General features: G+C 40.8%; 1 protein-coding gene across 3 annotated transcripts in view; it reads right to left on the bottom strand.

Annotated features, from left to right (window-relative positions):
* The window catches only part of angpt1 (angiopoietin 1), a 54,210-nt gene that overhangs the window by 17,940 nt on the left and 12,987 nt on the right, over positions 1 to 23,283 (bottom strand). For all 3 annotated transcript variants that reach the window (XR_003672182.1, XR_003672180.1, XM_028429693.1), the window contains exons 2-8: positions 20,320 to 20,475; positions 19,703 to 19,824; positions 18,299 to 18,531; positions 13,527 to 13,654; positions 12,195 to 12,296; positions 9,214 to 9,380; positions 598 to 728 (exon numbers count right to left, since the gene is read on the bottom strand). Coding sequence is in view for 1 of the 3 variants with exons in the window: in XM_028429693.1 (XP_028285494.1) it covers positions 598 to 728; positions 9,214 to 9,380; positions 12,195 to 12,296; positions 13,527 to 13,654; positions 18,299 to 18,531; positions 19,703 to 19,824; positions 20,320 to 20,475 (1,039 nt within the window). In the remaining 2 variants the exon portion in view is untranslated. The remainder of the gene's footprint in view (positions 1 to 597; positions 729 to 9,213; positions 9,381 to 12,194; positions 12,297 to 13,526; positions 13,655 to 18,298; positions 18,532 to 19,702; positions 19,825 to 20,319; positions 20,476 to 23,283) is intronic.

Genomic DNA, 23,283 nt, shown 5'->3' with positions numbered 1-23,283 from the left:
TTAATTATTATAACCTGTTTATATATACTGTTCATATATCCTAAAATGGAAATCAATTATATACACGTGTATATGTGGATTAGAGTGGGTAGATCACTTTGACTTGGTCATTGTAAAAAGTAGCTCACGAGCCGAAAAAGTGTGGGCGCCCCTAAGTTATACTGACCATTAGCTGTCCATCCATTCATTTTGTCATAGTGGAAGTGTCTAAGTTTTGTTATATCATAATGTGAGTGAATATAGTGTGAATAAACTCTGCCATAACAGGCAAAAAAAATAAAATAAAATAAAAAAAAACCTTAAGTTAGAGCCAGTTATTTCTCTATGGAGCTGTTGGAGGCCAAACACTGAACTAAAAGAAAGCCAATACTGAGTAAACATGAAGGGTAATGTTGTTCTCTGTCTGCCAGATGTTTGCTAACATGTCTCTGGAATTGCAAACTGTTTCTTGTCCTGTCTGACTACATTACATGCTGCTGTGCTCCCAGATGTTACATGAGTTGAAGTGTGAGAATACAAATAATGCAAAGGCCCCTAATAACCAGATATAGAACAATGAGGCAACAATGAATCATGTCACCGTCTGGTTGCACTTACCACCGGTTAGCATGAGGGCGCACTTGCACATGCAGTTGTCATTGTCCATGTCCTTGGTGCTAAAGTCTGCTCCGTGGATTACTAGACTGCTCTGTCTGCCTGCGGTCCCACTGTGGCTTTTCAGGAACAGCCTGAAAGACATCACAGGGAGGGAGAAGGAGGAGGGGGGAGTCAGGATGCGAAAACACATACGTGGGAGTTAGGAGAGTACGGTGATGTGAACAGTGTAAGCAATACAGGCAGTAAGAAGACATAACATGCTGCTATGAGATGAGATGTCTCAAGAGAGATATTTATTTTTTGTTGTGATTGAGTACATGTAGAGCACCTGGAACAACATTAAGAACAGGACAGAGAGAATATCAAATAAAGAATGGACAGGGCATATGAAAAAAATTACAGATGGGAACGTGCAAGAGGAATGTCTGGGAATCACATTTCCGTCTGTTGTGGCCACAGAGCTTAAATTTACACAGTGACAACAGACTAAATTACCAAAAACAGACATAAAACAGAGGAATAACCCTATGTAACATGTTTAACCGGTTGTATATCACTAAGTGAATAATCTAGTGTAGTGTCAGTGGATTTTTTGGTGTTGGCTTCTTTTGTTTCTACGGTCCTCTTTTTACATTTTTGCCATGAAGAAACATACAGCGAGATGTTTTATGTCTTTTATACACAAGTCACAGGCTCCTCAATATTCCCATGCATTCAATGCACAGCACACAAACTGAAAACAAATATGGGGGCAGGTTTGTCCTGGGTGTGTCCCGACGTGAACTCACTCCTGGTCTGAGTGCTGATCCCTGCACCCCTCGGACACACTACGCCTTCTCTTGTCCCACTGTACTACTACTCATTCTCACGCTCTCAGAGCAGAAGAACTCGCACATCCAAAGAGCAGGACTGCAGCACCAAACCAGCAGGGTCTCCATTATTGCATACTGTTCACTCTAAAAAACAAAGCAAGCTCACTCCCTGACACCTGGGGACTATGGGTGTGTAGTGAACCTCGCTCCCTTTTCCAATATTTCCGATGAGAAAGTTGCAAATGCAAAAAACAATATTTGTAGAGATGGTGGAAATTAGAAATCGTGCCACAGAGCCTGTGTGGAGTATGCGGTAGCTGCAAGGCATCAGGTTGAACATCTCAAAGACTGATAGACTTCCCCTGGAAAGAAAGTCACTGAACGTGAAAGACGCCTGTATTTGGACAGCTGTATGAATGGCTGATTTGTGCAGCGGGGTAAAAGACTGCAGGCCACACTGGGGAATTCACTAAGCCACCAAACCACAAAGCATAATCCAATGTAAAGGGTGAGTCATGTGTCTAATCAGTGGCACCAGATGACCACTGGACATGGCAAGTTTGGATAAGGACCTTTGAGTATACTATAGTAGCGGTAGGGTGTAAAAGTGACACATATGGGAGTATTAAATGGTGTCTGCAAGGCTGCGGATGTCAATGGAGATATTTTCCAGTTCAGATCGCAAAGCAGTGCCTCATTTACAAGCAGCATGACTTCTATCAGCTAATTCCCGATTCTGAGGAATAAAACATGCAGCGTCAAAGATGAGGTCTGTCCCCGCTCTGATAAAGACCAGACTTTAGCTGCACATTTTCTCCGCATCCGACCATCTTTGTTGCGGTGATGAATTACCACGGCCCGTCATCAAGAGGGCTTTCCAGCATGACACTTTGACAGGCTGCTTTAAATAGTCTGCGGCTGTGTTTACCGGCTAGACTGTATATTTACCAGACCAACAACCCCCCTCTTCCCCTCCAACCCAACTGACATCTGCAGTTTTTCCTGTCAGGGTCTATTATGCACTCAAATGATAAGTGGGGTAATCCAAAGATGGGCCAAGTAATGAAGTCAAGAGGAAGAGATGCTTTTCCTGCAGTCTGTTCACAGTGAGACAAGGAAACGGCATCTGTTTAGTCACATGAATGAAATGTATCAGGGGACAGACGTCTGCTCAACCACGACCAGAACTAAATAGACAATCGGTGCTAATCTGAATGTTGCCGTGAAAGTAATTTAGTAATGTGGTTGGCTGACAAGGCTCATTTGTTACCAAAATACTGAGCAGCAAGTGGGAATTATTTGGTTTTGCTTTGAAACACCTCAGGGGAGAGAGTTTGGTGTCATGCCATCTCTAATCTCCACCGGGGATGCCGGATTGTTTCTAATCTTTCAACAAATTCACAAAGTTTCAACAGCGCATGTAACCAGTAGAGGGTCAGCTCATCAGAAACACAAAAAAAACATATTTTTCCATTTACTGCTTTTGTTTTCTTAGCTTTTTTAAACATTAGCTTACTGTGCTACAGCTAATCACTCACCCCAATAAATATTTTTATGTTTGCCAACCTAAGAGAGCTGACTGCACGTCTGGCAGTACTCCAGCAGTACACATAAGGCCTGTGAAAACAGTTTTTTTTTTCCATTTGAAACTTGCTATACTATTTCTTCACACAACAACAAACATTCTAATTTAATATTCAGTTTTTCAGCACCACAAATGAAATTACTCATCCTTATCGTTGTAGGGATGGGTGCTAATTCCTCTTTGGGAGACACATCAAAACTTAGGCAGATACAACCAAAACAGATTACATGACATACAACTAAGGGCAAATGAGAATTTCAACAGTGTGTATGTGTGGGATTCGGGTTTAATGACGCCTTGAAGCCTTGATACAGTTTCAGTTTCTGTGCTAATGAGTCTGTGCTCTGGAGTATTACAGCTGCAAGCTGTGTACGTGGGAAATGAGTTGTAGCAGGGTCAGGTAAGCTCAGATGACGGTAATATGTTTATGTGAGAACACTTCCAAGTAAAACTAGGTTACAGTGATTGACATTTTATCAGCCTGTAGCATAAAACACAGTTTTCTGACATCATTAAGACATTTAACGCCTTTCTTTCCACCAGTGTTTAAGACAAAAATGTATCTATGATGCACATTAACTGTTCTCCCTAGAAAGCATCTTAAAACCTAAATGAACGTAAATCAGCCTTTATATTTGAGGAAGAACACTTAATTTAAAGTATAAAAGTGTTGATAGAAGACTGCTTTGGGCTTCCCAAAAGCATGTCCCTCCCTGCCGACTCAGAGGAGCAGACCAGGGCCGGAGATCTGCTAACATGTCGCCTGTTTGCAGTCTTTCATTCAGCTGACATGTTCCATTTCACAACACACTGTGTTACTCTGAGCAGAGGATATTGCCGTCACAGTGATTTTATAGAAAAAAAAATCCTCTAGGGATGCTTGGGTCAAGTCCTGCAACAATCTGTTTAATGGTATGTGTGTTACACTGCAGAAAGTTCAAATGATTCCTTGAAGAAAACACTGGTAAGGAAATGATGTGAGGAACATCTACAATGTGCGTAAAATCTTTAAAATAAAGTGGTTACGGGAGTTGAAAAAAAAGCCATTTTCAGCTCTGGACTGACACACTAAGCTTAGCATGGTTGCCTTCTTTCATCTCCACACATGAAGGCGACAACCAGCGTGCGCTGCTACACACCTGGCAGTCATTATCCTCTTGAACTGCAGTCTGATTGGCCCATTGTAAAGGTTAATCACCTTGACCAAAGGGTGGCTTCCTACTGCAAGGCCACAGGGGTGTCTGGCTGTCTGCTCTCTTGCAACTTCATATAGATTCACTGGCAAAAAATACAATGCATATGTACAGGCAATGCCTCTGGCAAACATAAAAATAGTCTTTTAACAGAAGTTTTAGTTTAGCATCTTTTTTTCACAGCTTTTCACCATATTGCAGAAAAGCCACTAACTGATGATGAGCCTCCGATACATGAACAGTGGAGATTAAGGAAAACCTCCTGGAACCTGAAGCTTACAGGGATGTCTTTCTAGTAGACACAACTGGAGGTATCCAGGATTATCTCAGTGTGAGTTTGGGAAGGAGGGAGGTCGCCATGTTTTGGAACCCGATTTTGTTCCAGAATCCCCACATGAAAAACGAGATCTATCTGATTCCATGGGGCCTTGGGCCATTACCATACGGAGGAATCGGTGGATTTAAGAACTTGGCCGTCGGAACAAAGATAGATATTGAATAAAGATGTAATGGCTCATTCAAAAATAAACACAGAAGTCTTTTCTTCCAGCTGGGAGGCTTTGAATGCGAAACATTTTCCCTTCTAGACCTCAACTTGTGTCCGTGCATATATTCCACCACTGCAAATGTCTCAATCTTTTTGTGTGACTTTTGAAATGATTGATTGATCATTTAAGTGCCTAGACTAGTTTATTTAGGAGAGCTATTAAAATACCACTATAACTCTTTCTGACATGGTCCACTATTAAAACATAATTGTGCACATTTATTATTTATTGTGAATGGTCTCTAGTCCAGTCTGAGTAAGTAATCCTGTGGAAGCCTGCCAACTCATTTGTAGTGTTTTTCTTATCGTCAGCTTCAGTTCATCTATTATTATAAGATACAACTTTATGCAGATGATACGAGTTTGTACAGCTCAATTTTGGTGCATTCCATTTTAACAGATAGTCAGATTTAAAATTCAAGTTTGTGGACATTTTGTTATGGCATTTGTATGCACAAAATACCAACTAGCACTGCTCGCAATGGCTAATCTGGCAAGTCAGCAAGCCCCTCTGTATGTTTTGTTTCCCTCGATTGGTTGAAAAATTGGCTTCCACCTGAACAAAGATGATGAAGATTGAAATGTTCTCTCTTGGTTAAGAGTTATAATAATAGCTGGACTTCATTTCTTTACAGAGCCATTGTTATGAGAAAAAAAAAACTACAAAGCCACTTTAAATGAAAATGCCTTGGCTTCACTGTAATTTTCTCAATAATTACCCTTTATCTGGTTGAAACCATTTATCTCAGCTGTCTTTTTTCTTCTTGTTACATAATTAGCTTTTGCGTAACATGTCATTTTCTTCATTCTGTACTTTTCTCCCTCTAACTCGGCATTATTGTATTGTTTTACACTGCATCTTTATTTATTTTCATTTTTGTGTGTCTGTGCTGTTTTTGCAAGACAAAGATCTCATCTTTGCGTTCTGTTGACCGTTACAATCAATATATAAAGCCGACTTAAGACAAATGAGCATGATTAGTTAAATATGTAGGTATTACAGTTAGAACTACAACAATATTTACAAGTCATTAAATTATGTTTGATTTTATTATTTTCTTTTTTTGCAATCCATGCAGCCAGATGAAGATAGGAGCCTTTTTTTCCCCCAGCTGTTTACAAAGACAGAAACCTCTGCAATTATGGTGACCCCAGTCACAATGACACACACAATAAAAAAAACAAAAAAGGCTCATTTCACAAGATTATGAGGTTGTGGTTCAGTGGGAACTTTATGGGTCTACTCAACTGAAATTTGCTCTACCAAGAGCTCAGATAAGTTTGTTCATCATTAAAACAACATTGCTGATGTCAGCTTACACTATGCAGATACAGTCTCTGCAAATTCCTTCTTTTAGTGGGCTGCTCCTTCATCTTTGGATCTGCTCACTTCATCTATTAAACTACAAATCATTACCCGTCATTCAATTATTTGTTTAACCTTTACGGCGCAATAAAATATTAGAGTGAAATCTCCGTATCATTTTTTGAAATTCACAACACCTGATAAGCACTACAGGTACTGCACTACATGCAGTCACAAATCATGTAAATAAAAAAAAGCAGGTATGAGGAAGACACGCTAGGAATATAAAGGAAAACAGTGGTGACAGGAACATGGGATGAGCTGGCACACACACAGAGGGAGAACACTAAATATGCAAAGGGCTGATTCTTTAGTCATGTCTGTTGTTTAGTCATGCTTATTTGGGGTTTCCTGGGACACTAAACACACACCTACCACCAATGAATCATCTCCATTAATTATTGAAATCATCTGATGGTTCTGTTTTATTGCAACGGGCAGAGAGTTTGATGACTGAGTGCAGATAAATGGCAGGTCAAAACTTTTAGAGTGCTGGTAATAAATATGACATTGACTCTGTGTACATGATTTCATCTAAGAAGGATTAGGACTCTATATTTCACAAAGGAATAATTGCACACCTCCCTCCCTTCCTCCTTCTCTCTCTGCAAGTTGAGTAATTTCCGCTGCACAGTACATGCAGATGAAACCACAGAGCTGGCGGCAAGACAAACGTTTCCTGGCTGGTGGTGCTCAATATTGTTTATGATAAATGGTGAGTTGTGTGCATTCTGCACGGGCTAAAGACCATTTACTTTGCCTGCTTTCCAAGTGGAGCTTGTCTGTTCGTAGCCTTGTTTGCATGTGTGTGTGTGTGACTGAGAGAAACTGGAAAGCAGATTGACTGTACAGTATGAGGTCTTTATAAATGTTTGTCTGACTTGCACTGACGCAGACTGTATTCCAGTAAACCGCCATAGCTGACAGAAAATATTTCAAAACCAACCAAAAGTCAGGCACTATCACTTACAACTATCTCTTTGAGTTTCAAAGTAAAATAATAAATACAATCTGGAAAACCTGCTGCAGATTGTTTGACATTTAGGAGTAAGATAGGTGCCAAAGCAGAAAGAGCAGAGCGTGGCGGCACTGGTTTGTTTGTGGCCTTGGCCATCTGGTTGGTTTTGGCCCATGGTTCAGAAAGAGCAATGTGTGATCATCATACCACAACTGTTTTTTAAGAACCAGTCTATTTATAGGGATGGGTGCATTTGTTGGACTCACAAGCAGTATCCAAAACATGCTCGAACGACCAGGGATGCCCTTTTGCCTGCCTCCATGGGACAACAATTGTTATTACACAGAAGGTCAAGTGTTGGGTGGAAAAATAAAAAATAGGAAATGATGACAGAAGCAATCAGAATGAAAGCAACAGAGAGCAATAGGAAGTACGCCAAATTTAGTCACAAGCCTCTGCAATGGATGTTGCATGTATAAATCCTCAATCAATCACCACTAGCAGACTTCACGACTACCTTCAACAGGTCAGACCAAAAAATTACCAAAACAAAGAAGCACTGCAGATCTTCTGAAAGCTTCCAAGAAGTAGTTAGCATGGCAGTTTTTGCTGTATTTGTAAGAATACAGCTGTGGTCATCAATAGGGCATCTTAATGTATTCATATAACTGGTGAAATGGATTTGTATGACTTGTATGACACTTTATGACTCTAGCTGCCTTGTACGTTCACTTCTGTGAGAATTCTGTGAGAAGACTCCACAGAGGAAGAGGAGGGCTGTTCATTTACACACTACCCATACTCTAAATGCACAACCATGGTTCAAAAATCATCACTTTCCTTTAAAAGTACACAGTGAGGTTTGATACGCAACTCTAAAAACATGTGTCTGTGCCATGTTGACAAGTCTGAAGTCAGTGTCTCAAATAAAGTCAGTCAATAACAAGAGATGGAGTTTCACTCCCTTTATGTTGCGGTCACTCAAAACCTTAGCTGTGCATTAAATTCAAAACAAAAGAACACAATTTGATCTCTTCCGCTCGATTTGAAATCCATTCTCTTGTTCCTTAGGGGGAACCACAAAGTCCACTTCAGGTGCACACTCCTCACAGACCGAAACCTTGTAAAGTGAAACTCCTGTCATCACACAGCAACACTGAAAATTAGATATGGCAAAAAGTCTACCAACCTACCGCTGTAGGAAAACACTTGAAACCTATATCCTTTTCTGTAGTTTTAGTGCACGGAATGGAAGGATTGAGGTAAAAGCTTTTAATTTTGTTTCTTCTTCCATTATTGAAAGCAGAACACGAGACATTTCGCAACTAGAGGGACCTCTTATCAGAAAGAGCCAGCCATCCAGTGGAAGCGGCAGAATTGGAGATGTCAGACCTTTGCCTCTGAAGCCAGCAATTGCTTGGAATTTGCAGTCGTTTTCCACATCTGAGAGGGCCAAGCATCTGCCATAGTTTGAGGCCTGTTATCATTAACCCCCTCAAAAGAAAACAGAAACCTTTGCCCCAGCTACACAAAAGGACAAAGCATCAATCAAAGTACCGTTTGCGATGAGGAGACGATGACAAGCGATACATTTGGGCTAGAAGGAATTTCCAATGAGACTCACTTCACCACTGACTAACACGAGATAGACATTGATTGAAGGGTCTGGAAAGCTCACAGTCAGAAACCACTGTTCCAATCTGTAAGCATTATTTCCTTCATTTCTGACAAGAAAGGGTCGAAAGGAGACCAAAGATTTGCCATATTTTTTTTTTTTCGGCCAATCATTTCTTGGCCGTCTGACGGAATAAACAGTGTTTTTATCTTAATCAATACAGTATACAGAGGCTGTGTAATAACCTACATTTCACTCAGTCTGTTCTGTTTGTGTGTAACTGTGACCTGACACCAATTTTTATGCTTTACACCAGTTTGCTTCCATTTTACATGCAAAACAAAAAAGCTGTTCTGTGCTGTGCTCAGATCACTGGCAACACTGCACTTCACTGTGTCAACAGAGTGAAAAAGTGCATAGCTATGTTAATATGAATGGCTGATGTTGTGCAGAATAATGTGATTGTTGGTGTCACTGCATGCTCCTTTTTATATATGCTGCTACCCCAAATACGAGAGAAAGAAATAGGAGCTGTTTTACCTGTAGTTTTGTTTCTCACTGCCGATTTGGAAGCGATCATACAGCGAGAACGCCTGGTGTCCATCCCAGTCGCTCAATTCCACGCGGAGGGCATACTGCCTCTGACTGGTCAGTTGGTAAACATATTCATTTCCCAACCAATGCTCGGCCGACACGCTGCCAAAACCCTGCAGAGGAGGAGGAGGAGGAGAAATTAAATACTCAGCATGGTAATATAACTTTTTGTAAATCTCCTCTCTTTTCTCAGAATGATAACATCTCAGCACTAGAGGATTGTGCAATGGATGGGATGGAATTTTTTAATTTATTTATTGATTTATTTTTATCAATCAGGAATTAGATGAGAACAAACAGTGCCTCATAATAAATACTAGTCGTTTTTGCTTTAACAGATTTTTTTTTCCTCCTCTTGTTTCGCAGCATCCAAGTGTTGCTGCACACATTACTCACATTGAACAATAATATATTTTTTTTAAACATGCTTTTCCACATGGATAAACTTACCTACACATTAAAGTGTGTAAATTGGTACCAGCTGACATAGACACACACCTTTTTTTCCCCATATCTGTCTTGACTTGAGTCACACATGTTTAACTCATTATTACTTTAAGACTTCTTTCCCAAAATACGCACTGCATGCACAGACACTCCTTCAAACAACTGCAGAAGTGTGTATTTGATCAGAGTGGCTCCCGGTCACAGGCAAAGTGCTTCTGACAGCAGCAAGAGCAGCGGACTGCAGAGGGGGAATATCATGAGGCGGGATGACATTACAACTCTGACAGGATAGTCTCGACCGCTCCATTAAAGATTGGAAAATGGGAAGGATCAGGGGGGGGCAAAGTTTGGAGTGGGCAAAGTCAGGGAGTCTGTGTTTGTGCTGAGTGTGTGTGGTGATGAGGAATGGGAAGGAGGGAAAGTAAATATGGGGCATTCCTCGGGCCTTAGGCATGTCCTGCTGAGTGGGTGGAAGAGAAAGGAGCTGGGGCCCATTACCACTTCTCTCCCTTTTGCTCTTTCTTTTCCCCACTATTGATCTCACTCCTGATGAGATGTTCCCTTCTGACTGGCTTTCAGCTCAGTCCAATGCCTCCCACTGTGGCCGCGGTTTATCTCATGAACTCTGGCTGAAGGAAAAAAAACTTGGAGTCAAGATCTTTTGACAGTTTTCCCTTTGTATGGTTCCGGTGCTTTATGATTCTTCACACGCAAACCTGATCTCTATCACTCAGTCCAGGAAAGATGAGGAGGCGGTTAGTCACATTGTTGGACTGAGTGCTTGGTTTGCATGTCAGTTACACTTCCTAAAAATCCAGTAAATATTTCTGGTAAAAAAAAAAAAATGTAAATGTTATACTTCGTAAATTACCTTTTGTACATACAAACATGAACTACAGAAAGTCTAGTAGACTCTAGATAAATCCACCCAGCTACAATTAGCATCAGCTTCAAACATTTTTTCATTACTTTAAGCGAACAATTTCCACTAAGGACTCATTTCGAGCCACATCCCTAACGTGTGATGTGACGTTAAAGTGTTACAACTGACTCAGACTTGATGGGCAACGGAGTGATTACTGTAAATAATGATGTGTTACCTGTTAATGTAATCACTAATGTGGCCTTGGGATCATATTTTAATACGTGCTCTTCATCCAAGTTGCCAAAATTCCCCCCCGAGACCCAACAAAAAAGAATCCGCCTTTGACTGAAAGATTAACAAATCCTCCAAGCGCATTAAATGTGAAAATACAAGCCTCAGGAGACCAAGAATGAGAAAATTAATAACTCAATAAAACACTATCAATCATGCTGCAGTCTTTTCAGGGAAAACAGCAGTAAGGCAAAGTTATAGAGCTGTAAATGTCGGCCAAGGTCTGTGAATGTACCCTTGAGCACTCCCTGCCCTGTGTCTGTACACCTGTTCAAAGCTGGAGAGCTCCCAGGTCCATCTCATTGCTGCTTACTATTTAGGCATCATATTATCCTCCTTCCTCTTTTGTTGCTGTTTTTCTCCTCTTTGTTTGTTTCTTGTCTGCTTCCTTTTACTCTCCTGACTTTTCACCGTCCCTTCTGTCAAAACAATGAGGTCCCAAGTGCAAACAAAAAATGTCTGCCTTGTCCCTAAATGTTTATTAGTTGTTTGTGTTGATTTCTGTCCAAAAATATTTTAGTTTTTAGGAGCCAATGTGAGAATTTCTTACAAACATAACTCTACTATTAATAAGTGTAAAAACTGGCTGTTACTGTTTTCTGTCTTGGCTATGGGCTTTCATTTAGGCCACTATGGGATTACTTTATCTTTGAAATAATTTCCGATTGACGAAAAAAGTGGAAGAAGACAGAACATAAACTGACAGTCAGCAGAAGCAAGTTTTACAGCAAACAGCGGCATCACAACTGCCAGCAATAATAAATGCAATTTTACACACATCCTGAGTTGGAAATGTTAACACTCTTAATGCAAATATGCATAGATTTCTCCTTGACTGCAAACACATGAAGCACCTGGCACGCTGCTCTTCAGACTAAACAAATGCATTGTTTTCAGATTTAGGTAGTAATTTCCTGTTGGAGAGGAGGAAGAATAACAGTATGTCATTGAAGGCCTCGGCTGAGGAGCGAGTGCAAGTCTAAGACACCCCAGACAATCTTGCTAATGCAAAAAACGACAGGGGAGCAATTGCTGCGGAGGAATCACATCTGGCCGAAGTGTTCCAAATGGTCTTGGATCCTGCCTCAATATGTTCAACCGAGGCCAAAGCGCGCAGAGTATTTGTCATAGTCCCACTGTGGAAGCGTGTTTTTGAAGCAGGATGTTTTGCTCATCGCACTGTTTCGTAATTTATGTTTAATGGATATGAATGTTGTCTCCACTTTTGTGTTCGTTCACTATCTTGTGGTTTAAAGAATCAATGTTATCATCTCGTTTCTAATGGATATGGATGAATGCCTGGATGTGTATGTATTTGTCTCACCGTCTTGTACTCCTTCCACGTTCTCTGGAAGTCCACGCTGCCGTCTTCTCTGCGCTGGATGACTGTCCATCCACCGCCGGCTGTTTCCATGTTGCAATACACCTACGCAATCGTAAAGAGAAAGAAAAGGAGGGTGGGAAATGGAACACTTCAAGCACCCATAGGTCTAGAAGATGTAATTTAACTACCAAGCTAATGAATTCAACATTTAACTCTCAGCGGCATTAACAAACAATTGAAGGGCCTTTCGGACACTCCTTTTCCCAGCTTTCATGATGAATCATCTTTGGGAATGCGACATATCTGTGTCCTCCTCAAACTTAATCAACGTCTCCTTATCCCTCACCAACTCCCTGGAGATGTTCCTCATCAGCGGGCCTTGTTTCTGTGAGATCAAAGTGGAGGTCCGGGCCGGACACATAGCAGCAGGCACCTGGGTGTAATGTGGCCCTTAACCTTGGACCTCAATGTGTGTAAGCTGATAATGGAGAGCTGGTGCCCTATCTGCAGCGTGTTGCTCTTTGTTTTGAGGAGGAGACCCTGGGGGTGCAGCAGAGAGGGTCTCTCACCTCAGAGCGCCCACACAGCTGAACACACATGACCACAGCCTGGGTATAATTAAGGAAGTAGCCGTCTCCCAAAGACTAGCTCATCATTGAAGCACAAAATACACCCATACTCAAACACTGCTGGACTTTACAGCAAACGTTCAACCTCAGCCAAGCATAAACAGAGTTTACTCCTATCTTAGGATGCTGGAAATGCACTTACTGACCTAACAGGTGCTTGTTTAATACAAACTAGGGTGGGCCACAAACAGTGTAGGTGGCCAGGACAGCAAAAAACATTATATATATTTTATATTCTGTCTGTTAAAATATGAGGTTTTGATTTCAGCCTGAGGAAAAAAAAACACACGAACAACTCAGCCAACTTCTTAACCCCTGAAATCATCACTCCCATCAGTCACAAAAACATACAGTGTACATGTTTGGAACACACACAGCCACACACACTCTTGCACCATTGTCACCACTCTAATCAGGCTCGTGTCCTGTTTCACACTTCACCTCCCTGCTAAACTCATGCACTCTAAAAAGCTGCCAAATGTATTTTTAGCTGTCAATATTTCTGCAGCAGCTAGCACTCATCATTCACACTCATCAGCGGCTCATGGTTTGTAGCTCACACAGAGAAAAGCTGAGTGTTGTTCCAAGTCAAAGAAACCAAGTGAAACCCTGTAAATCCGCTGCAGAAACGCCTCTTCGAGTGATGAAAACATATTTTCATTATACAGTGGACTGCTGGCAGTGTAATGTTGAGGCTTCTCACCTTTTTGGTCTCCTGTGAATTTATCTGGATGGTGTACAAGCCGTTATTATGGAAGCCGGCCTGGTAGAGGTCAGCACAGTCGCGGAACTTCTTCTCTTCATCCGCAACCTTTGTACTGTTAGGAACAACTGGGGATACAGAAGAAGGCAATTCAGACAATAGTGAAGCAAAGAAGAGGTCAACAACACTTTAAATGTTACACCAGATACAGACACAAAAATAGCATGGTACACCATTCAAATTACAATTTGTCAGACAGATGTCAGAAATAGTATAAATCCCATATTGGCTATACCTGATCAATTTATCATATTTTGCATCTCCATATCTTACAAGAATAAATATAAAGAGGCAGAGGTGATCAGTGAAGTCTGCTCAAGTGGTTCATTGCCTGTATAATTTCACACTCTCAGCAGAGGCCTCAGACTCTGACAGACCAGCTGCATCCATTTCCATCTGCAGATAATTATGGCAGCTCTATTTTGAAACCAAGCAAGGGGCTAAGGACAAAATACTACAAGCTATAAATTTCAAGTTCCTGTTATAACAAGTGGTTTATATTTACCTTCCAAGCCCTTGTTATATTGATGGAAATTCCTTCCGATTTCCCCTTTTTCCCCCCGTCCTGTGCCTTTACCCTCTCATACGAGGGGTTCACATCAGTTTTCACACCCTTGTTTTTATTGTTGGAATTGTTGAGTCAAAGAAGATGTCAGTGAAACGTGAAATGTGTCAGCGATCCTTAGCCTTTGCCTTTGATGCCCCTGCTCCTGAGTGAGGAGCTTCTCGGTGGAAGCGGGGTTGCTTATTTGGGTGTGCTGAGCATTTTGACAAAGTACTGAGTGTCAGTGACACAATCCCCTGCTGAGACAGGTTGAGGGATTGGACCTTTGCTCTCCAGTCTCTGACACAACAAAGGATGGTCCAGCCGGGCAGTAATTTACCCCAAGCAGACAGACAGCAGGGTACATTTCAGAGGCTAGAAAGATCACCGTCAGAGGGGAAGTCTCTGCCATCCGATCTTTAACAGTGTGGACAATTATTTCACAATTGCTTCAGAGAACTCCCTTGGTGGAAGAAGACTGTGTGCCGGGGGACTGGATGCTCCGAGTAACAGCGGCTCCCTTGAACAGCTTGCTGCCCAGCTCTACAAATATTATTTATGTCCCAATATTTATTTACAGAAAATATTTTGTAGTTCAGCGGGGACTCGTATTCAGTAGGGGGTTCATGTGAAAAGACCAGCAGGGCTCGGGTGTTTGCATAAATCAGGAACCTTGCCAAATGAGCCCAAATACTAGAACTAAAAAGCTTGAATAATGGAGCTAAATGGGCTGCTATAGACATCACTGCTCCCATGCGACCATAATCAGCCCACTGAGTGCCTCTGAGAGTTAAAGTGATTCCATACAAGACTTGATGAATTTCTTCAGTGAACTTACATACATATCAGGGATAGAAAGCACGCTGACATCTCCACAGTGAATGTATGACAATGATGTGTAGTGTTTTGATAAAACTGGCTTTACTTCCTCATAATTCACACTAAAATATTTCCAAAAGTTTCTTTTTGTGTCTTTTATTTTCTTCTGACTTCAGTGAAGCCAAACATGTGACAATTTCAATCCATTCGAAGGTACTTGTTGGAACAGAAGAAGAAGATTAGGACGCTGGAATTAAGAGGTTGTTAAAAAAAATGAAAATTCATAAGATCGAGATATAAACTTGTGTTCACGTACATATTTTAGTTCTTTTAAGTGCTTCTCAAGGTTGGAGCAAAGGTTTTCTGACAGAAGCAAATTTTGCGCTATGCTACTGCTCACCAAGTGTGTTCAAAAGCTGCACACAAACAACAACAAGTTTAGTCTGCCCTTTTAAAAAAGGGAGGTGAGAGGGACCCCAACCTTTAGAAAGGTCACTCAGGTGGCTGGCAACGACTGCACATACTTCATAGGTGTCAACCTCATTCTGCTTGTCAGTGAAGCATAAAAATAATCACGTGGTGCAATAAAAGAAATGTTGGTCTGGATTGGCTAATGAAGTGGTTTACCATACTTTTAAGGCTTTCCGTGGAACCTTAACATAATTACACTCTCTCTAGGCTCTGACTAAGCAGCTGTAAAAATGATGAATGTCATTCATTTAGAGGGATAATAGAGCAGTGTAAAACAAAATCAGATTTAACAGCCAGATTTTTTGTTTTTATCACAATGTTCCTGAGCTGAGGTCAATTACACTGTGGCTCGTCACATTCTAATGAGGTTTGGATAATGACTACAACCTAAACACAAGCTTAACTCCAGAATCTGGCCACATCAAACGCATCTTCATGACCCTCACTTTGCACTGCAACAAACTCTGGAAACTTTAATTTCAGGAAAAGCCCTTCCTGGACAGCTGAAGGGAGGGGAAACACATTTATGGAGATTTAGTGTTAAAACTCCCTTCTCTAAGTATCGACCACCTTCCCCAAAAGTCAAAGATGATTTGAGTCCATCCTTTAAAGGAAATGCTCTGGCTCAGTTTTCAAAACAGAGCGAGCAGATACTGCTTGATGACACGAAACGCTAACCCCCGTCCTTAAATGAAAACACTAATCTCAAACAAACAAAAGCTATGCGTCCAATGGGGAAGCTCTGCTGCTTCGGTGGTGTTGAGAAACAGGGGGCAATATATCAGATGAACAGCGAGATCTACCTACTCCTTCACCTCCTTTGGACAGAGCGTCCCCCAAGGAGCTATTACAGTTTGACTTATCCGGGCTGGGGTGAAGAAAGGGGGCGGACCTCTGACCTCAACGCCTGGCTCAACCTTCACCACCACCGTGAAAAAGGAAAAGGACCAACCACAGCGTGACAGCGGGGCACGTTTCATTTCTATCTCCTCTTGTTAAGGCAACTACCAATCATGGATGAGGGGGTTGGGCTGCTTTAAAAATATCTAACATAATATAAAATATAATAATATAATAAATTACTCTGACTATTTTTCAGAAGGAGGGAAGAAGTGTTGGATGGAGAAGCTGAACATTAGAGAATGTGTAGATAATACAAAAGGACCAGTCAGGCCAAAGTGGTCTCAAAAGACCTCTGGTAATTAAATGTAACATACACAAATCCAGACTAAACAAATGTGCGAGCCGAGGCAGCGCGTGACCTTTATTGCATGGAACATTAAAATTACAAAAGGCAGCAGCATGATAAATACAAAGCATGTGTTAATCATGTGCTGCAGTTATCCACTCATGACTCTTACATCCTTTCGTGCCCTTGTTGTTTCCTGTCTGATGGGAAACCACAAGAAGCACCGTGGGGTCTGGAGGCGTCTCTGCAGGAAATCCATGAGTGGAAACGGGACTACAACCAATCCCCCAACACAAAAAAAAACTCATTCCAAATCTCCTGTGACCAATGGGATTTCAGGAAAATGTTAGGATCAAATAGGTTTGGTGTTGAAAAAGGGGTAAATGAGTTCACTGTGAATAAGAGGCTGCATTGCTGTCAGGTCAAACGCAGGGCCAAAAGGGAAATCCCTGGTCTCGTATTAACAGCGAGGGACCCGGAGGAATGAAGTAAGCCTATTACTTCATAGCTAGAGTCGTGTCGGACATTTCAGTGAAGCTGTTTGCACAGACTTTATAAAATTAAAGCGTGAAAAGCGATTGTTGCAGAAAAGAGCACCATGCTGGTTTATGAGAGTCACCAAGTGTCTTTAACAGGAGTACATCGGGTTACAATAAGAACCCTGTTGCTTTCTTCATGCTGCTCTCAATGATGCAGAATGTAATAGCTGGTGCATCCCAGTGTCTCTTGGTATGGGGTAAGGTTTGTATGACTGATTTCACAAAGATTGTAAAAAATCAAAGATGCTGTAGCAAAAACATCGGACAAGAGGAAGTAAATAATCCGAAACAACTTTCTGCCACTGAGTTCAAACGTCGCAGATTCGATCCACAGACTTTGCCGTGCGCCTTGTGGTCTGGCAAAAGTTGGATAGGCATTTTCCTGGGTTATGGTCATTGCTAGTGGGGGGTAGACAAATATTAGAGCAGTCCATAAGCAGCAAAGAGATGACTGACAAGTGCTCTCCCCCACTGAAACACAAACATAAGCCTTTTTTCTCCTGGTTGGATCCAGCCGATACGACATGCTGGATCATCTTGATTTTATTAAAGCCTCTTTCAGGTTGACTTTGAACCGTATGATTTTTGTGGCTAAAATAATCCCTCATATTATAATCACAACATTATCTCATGTGAGGTCAGCAAACACCGAGTAGAAACAGTAGTGACAAGATCTAAATAACAACTTTTCTGTGTTTGAACAGAATCCTATAAACAAGTTGTAGATGCAAGATTTCAATCCAGCCTGTTGGGCTGTCTAAAAACATAACTGCTAATTCGGTGATATAAGATCAGCTCAAAGCTATCTGCTGAAATCAAACACTGATTGGGGTTGAGATATGGGCTATGATAAGTTATTCTTTGGGTCTGTGCTGTCTTTCATTACTTGGCCCTTCTTATGACTTCAAAAACAAAGCCTTACTCGTTGTTGTCTACATCTAAACCATTCCTGGTATTTCAGTGATTGGTCCAGCTCTAAGCCCCCTCTCAGTGGCTTTGCTTGGCTATCAGAATCCCCAGTTTGCTTGAACTTCTAATAGGATATGACTGTGTTCATTTTCTACTTTTTTTTTTTAGAACCACACAGTTGCCAGACTACGCTTTGAAGCGATGGCTATTGTGCAACACACTTCACATGTTTGCCTCTTACCTCCATCTTTAGAGCAGAGGTTGAGCAGGTTGTGGACGGTGTCCATCATCTCCTGCTGCTGTCTCTGCAGGGCCGTGCTGTTCCCTGTGGCCCGGCTCAGCTGGGTTTCCAGCTCCCTGATTATACCGCTTTGCCTTCCCACCAGAGTCTGGAGGCTTCCCTTTTCTTGCTTAAGCGTCTCCAGCTCCTCGCGGTGACGCACCTCCATCTCTAACATCTTCTGCTCCAGGAGGCTATGGTTAGAAGGGTCAGAGAGAGTTTGTTATGGAAGATGGAGAAGTTGTAAATTATTTTTCCTTCAGGGCATCCAAATCCTCTGGAACCAGAATTATTTTCAGAGGATTTAAATAGATTGAAATTTGTTTTGCATTTTCTATTATGATATTAGCAAGATGTATCGGTTTCGTTTTTGTATCATTGTGAACAAAGGTCAGATTAATAAAACTAAAATGAATAAAATGCCTTTATCTTTAACTTTAGGTTTCCGCAACCCCTTCTTGAAGGACATCCAGAATGATTACAGTCAAAATGTTGTCATACTGTAGCTTCACTTCTTAACTATTTTCCAGCGAGTGATGTGGGAATTCAGGAACTTTCCAGATGAGTGATATAAAAATAATGATCTCTCCCGTTACCATGTGCTCACACAACATAAACATGCTCCATCATGCAATTTGAAGCCTCATATGACGGATATGAATACAATCTAATACCTGAAAGATGATATAAGCTGACACAAGTTAATTAGATAATCACATATTTCCCTGCGCTGTAAGTTTGGTAAAAGGAAAAGACGCCACACGCAAGATGGAGTAATGTCATAATTGCTAAAACTCAGGAAAATTGCCCTCAGAAATCCAAATCTATAATCCTGAAGAATAACTTAAAAAGTCTCAAGGCTGTGACGTGTTCGCTTTTTCAAAGTGATTGCAGGAGTCTCTATGGATAATGCAATGATACATGTGGACCAAACCCCTTTAAATGCTACAGCATCTCTGTCAATCCCGCTGGACCAATCACTGTAAAGATTTGGAGACATGAAAATGTATCCAAAAGCCACATTTTAATTGTAAAAGATTGCACAGGGTTCGATTGTGGAAAGCATGGCCTCATGCACTTCAGAGTGATTTACTGAACATCAAGAGAATATAAGGAATACATCCTTTTATGCTATTGTTTATACAAGTGAATATTGTTTTGGAAAATGGACAAACAATGTGGTAGTCAGAGGGAGCTGGTAGCAATCTTTTGATTTTGTTTATACAATCCTGCAGAGAATAAGAACAGAAGAGATATAGATAGAAATATGTTTTCTGTTGCACTGCACGTCCCTTCGTCTGTTAAATGTATCGGCTTTATTTCCCTGCGTTTATATTTGCTTTCCAGCCTGTGTTGTGTGTTTACCTGTTCTTGTCATGCAGCTTGCTGATCTCGTTGGTCTGGAGCATTAATTGCTTCTCCAACTTGTTAGTGGAAAGAGAGTTTTCCAGCAGCTGGATCTCAAGCCTGGATGTTTGATTCAAAACCTGTCACAGTAAGGAATACACACAAAGGGAATACATAATTAAGAATAATCATAATAATGTGGTTTAAGGTAAATAACGAAAGATGCTGTACATTAGTCAAATATTTTAATATTTCAGGTAATATATAATTTGTCAGCTGTATTATACGTTGTATAGCCTCAGAGAAACCTGAAACTGTTGGAAATCAAACATAAACCATCAGCTTTGTTTTCATTTTGTCAAGTCCAGAGCAGACACATGGTAACACTTCAGAGATATTCATCTCTGGTTTCATTACTTTTTTTTTTTTTTTTTTTTTACTTTGAAAACAATTATCTTTTTAGTGCTTTTACAACTTTAAATTACCTCCTCCTCAAACTCCTCCATACAAGCCTGTAGCCAAGAAAAATCAAAGTAGGGTTACGAATTTATATAGCATCACTGTTGTCTTTGGACAATTCTCTGTAACCTCATTAGGGAGGATAGATGTGGAGTATTTGGCTTAATGGAGTATACCTGTGTTTCAACATCTGTTAGCTTGCGCGTTTGTTCGGCTGTCTGAGAGAGGAGATTGGTTCCCATTTCCAACATGGCTGCTGTGTGGTTGTGGACAGCACTCTGCTGAAGCTGAGCCATCTCTGTCTTCATACTCTCTTTGATGTAGTTTTCAATCTGCAAAATAATAATAATCATATTAACACAATTTATACTCACAAGGAAAAGGAGACAGGAGACAGAAGTGTGGTCGCCATGTTGGCATATTGCTTGGTTACTCTCACACAGCCCAGCTGCAGAGCCCCACTTGTTGTATTGTCCCCTAAATGTTCATAGAACTCCCTTATTTTCCTTTGGTCACACAATGCAAATAGTATTTATGTACATCTGAAAAATGTCCAAACAAATATCTCAAGTGAAGAATGAGTTGAGTCCGTACAGGCACATCCAGATGTAGGTGGTTAGCTTGGGATGGAAGAGGCAAAGATGACCAGATATCCACTGGAGCTTGTCTGAAAAGAGCTCTTTCATCCTTATCTGCTCACCAGTCTACTCTCCAAACCCAAAACCATGACAAGATGGAGATAGAAGGTTTAGCTTGGATAAGATTTCTCTTATGGACTATCTGAGTATGTCACCTAGATTTGACTCTGATTTTGTTCCAGTAAAAACTCTACTATGCATGTCCTACTTGCCATCTTGTGCTTTGCTCCTTCTTCAGTCCTCACATTGGCTTATGGCCTTAATAGCTGACCTATTAGATAAAGTGTCTGTCTGTTTATAGCTTCTTGAACAAACAAACCTTACACGATTGGATTTTGAGTGTCTACTTGTTCATCCTGAACACACACTGAGAATCAATAATCAGCCAGTCGGATGATTCTCCCACTTGATCTATTTTACTTTGCTGAGTTTTGCTTTGCCAAGACAGATCAGTGTCACATGTCTCCTTAGCAACAGTTTCCATTTGGTGGAAAGCTGTGTCTACTCTGTGCAGCAGCACTGGGTCAGTGTGGCACTCACTGATCGTCCTGTAATATTAGAATAATAGAAACTTAGCTGTTAAAAATATTTGTAGTACAAATGTATTATTATTGAAGCTCTCAGTGGTTGTGTCTACAACCACTATTATGCGCTCACTAACTTTTCAGCACTTTCCACTGTGGCTGTTACGTTGGAGTTCTTCCACTTCGAATCTGATTAAATATCAGAACAGTAAATTAATTACTGTAGTTGCAAACTGCACGCTACAATGCAAAGAGTTAATATACAGTATGTTGGTTTTGGATGTGTTGGTCGTCATAAAGTTTCTAACACTAACAGAAAAATCACTCTGTGTGTATCTGCACATTAAAATATGAATAATACTTTGCTTCCTATAAAACGTTTATTCACAGAGAAAGAATAGATGAATTGCAATGTTTCAATCAATCCATGGCTGGTGGAGAAAGTGAAAGAATGGAGGTGGATCTATTTGCTCGTCAACGGAAACAGCCGGCTCTCAGCTGTTTGCAGACGTCTGCCAAGTCAAATTAGTTTTTCTAATCTAATATCCGTTCAAGGCGACAATATGAAAGTTAAATTCAACATTTTTTTAAGGCTGCATTTCAGACATGACACAGCTTCCCCTGACTGCGGACTACATAAGGCTGATATACGCGTCATTTTCCACATAACCTCCAATGGTCTGGCTTCAGCAATTGAAAAGAAAACAAGGAGCCTGGAATTCACAAAGCTTAAATAATGATGGATTACTCTGCCTGATAATGAACCGTAGAATATGACTGTGTTTGGGAATGGTGTTCAGTGTATGTAGAAATGTAAACTCTATGTGGATGGTTATTTTTACATCCTTAAAAGCTGCTGCCAGCAGCTCACTACATCCACTGTCTGTCTGGTGGCCAGTGAAAGTCACCTTGAAAGAAAGAAGGTACTGAAGGAGACTAATGGCTGACAGAGACACAGCCATCACTTCATGGTTGGTCTCACAGGGTATGTGGCTGGATATGGTGGGGATCATAAATGGAAAGTACCAAGGAGAAACAAGATTACACAAACACATCCAATCATGTAAAATCACCACTTGGGCAGCAGTAAAATAGGTCTATGTGGGTGTTGGGTTATTTAAAGGGTTTCTAACCTTGACTCCGGTTAAGTGCTGTGCTTTTCCAGTCTCTTGCCACCAATAGAAAACTATTATCTACACAGAAAGCAAATATTTGCTTCCTCTGCCAAAGCAAAAAAACGCAAATAGGTGTCAGTCAGAAGTGCATAATAAGAATGCAAAGGTTGTGGTGTTTCTTTTTCTGCAAACACACCAGAAATATTTAATTAAACTTTAATCTGGTGTTTTTATCATAAACCAACACAGCAGAAGCAGAGGAGACACTCATACACGCTGCACGCTGACTCAGTGATGTCTGTTACTCATTGTTTATGTAGAATTAGCCACCATTAAACCCCTGGTCGTACCAGACCAAATAAGGCTTTAACTGGAAAACCAGTCAGAGGGTGTTTTTGCTTCTAAATTACATTAAACAGTCTTACTTTAAATTTAAAAAAGATTCACTTTCAAAACATAAACAAAGTGCTTTAGTGTTATTTTAGAAGGTGTAATAACACTAGCCTGAAACTGCTCCTTCTACCTTCTGGTTTTACATAATGACTGTTTGCTGAGGAAATCACACAAGTTTATGTTTCCCTAAGTGCCACTTTACACGGAGGCATAAAGGTTTTAAGGTGGTGTGTTTGGCACAGTCTGACTTCATGTGGCCTTGCCTGTGACATACAAACTTCCAGAGATCCATTAGGGCCTTAAGTGTACCCCTTAACAATGTGACAAGTACAGACTGGCCTGTTGAGACAGTTTATGAGGCACAATTTGATGTAATTCACTAAATGAGCTGGTGAGAATGGAGAAGGATGCAGATGTTAGAAGTACAGGATCTAGGTTAATGATTCAGTGACAATGTATGTGCACAAATC

Source organism: Parambassis ranga, chromosome 2, assembly GCF_900634625.1.
Source record: "Parambassis ranga chromosome 2, fParRan2.1, whole genome shotgun sequence".
Taxonomy (NCBI): Eukaryota; Metazoa; Chordata; class Actinopteri; family Ambassidae; genus Parambassis; species Parambassis ranga.
The sequence above is the reverse complement of the archived record's forward strand: the minus strand, read 5'-3'. Positions and strand labels throughout refer to the sequence as shown.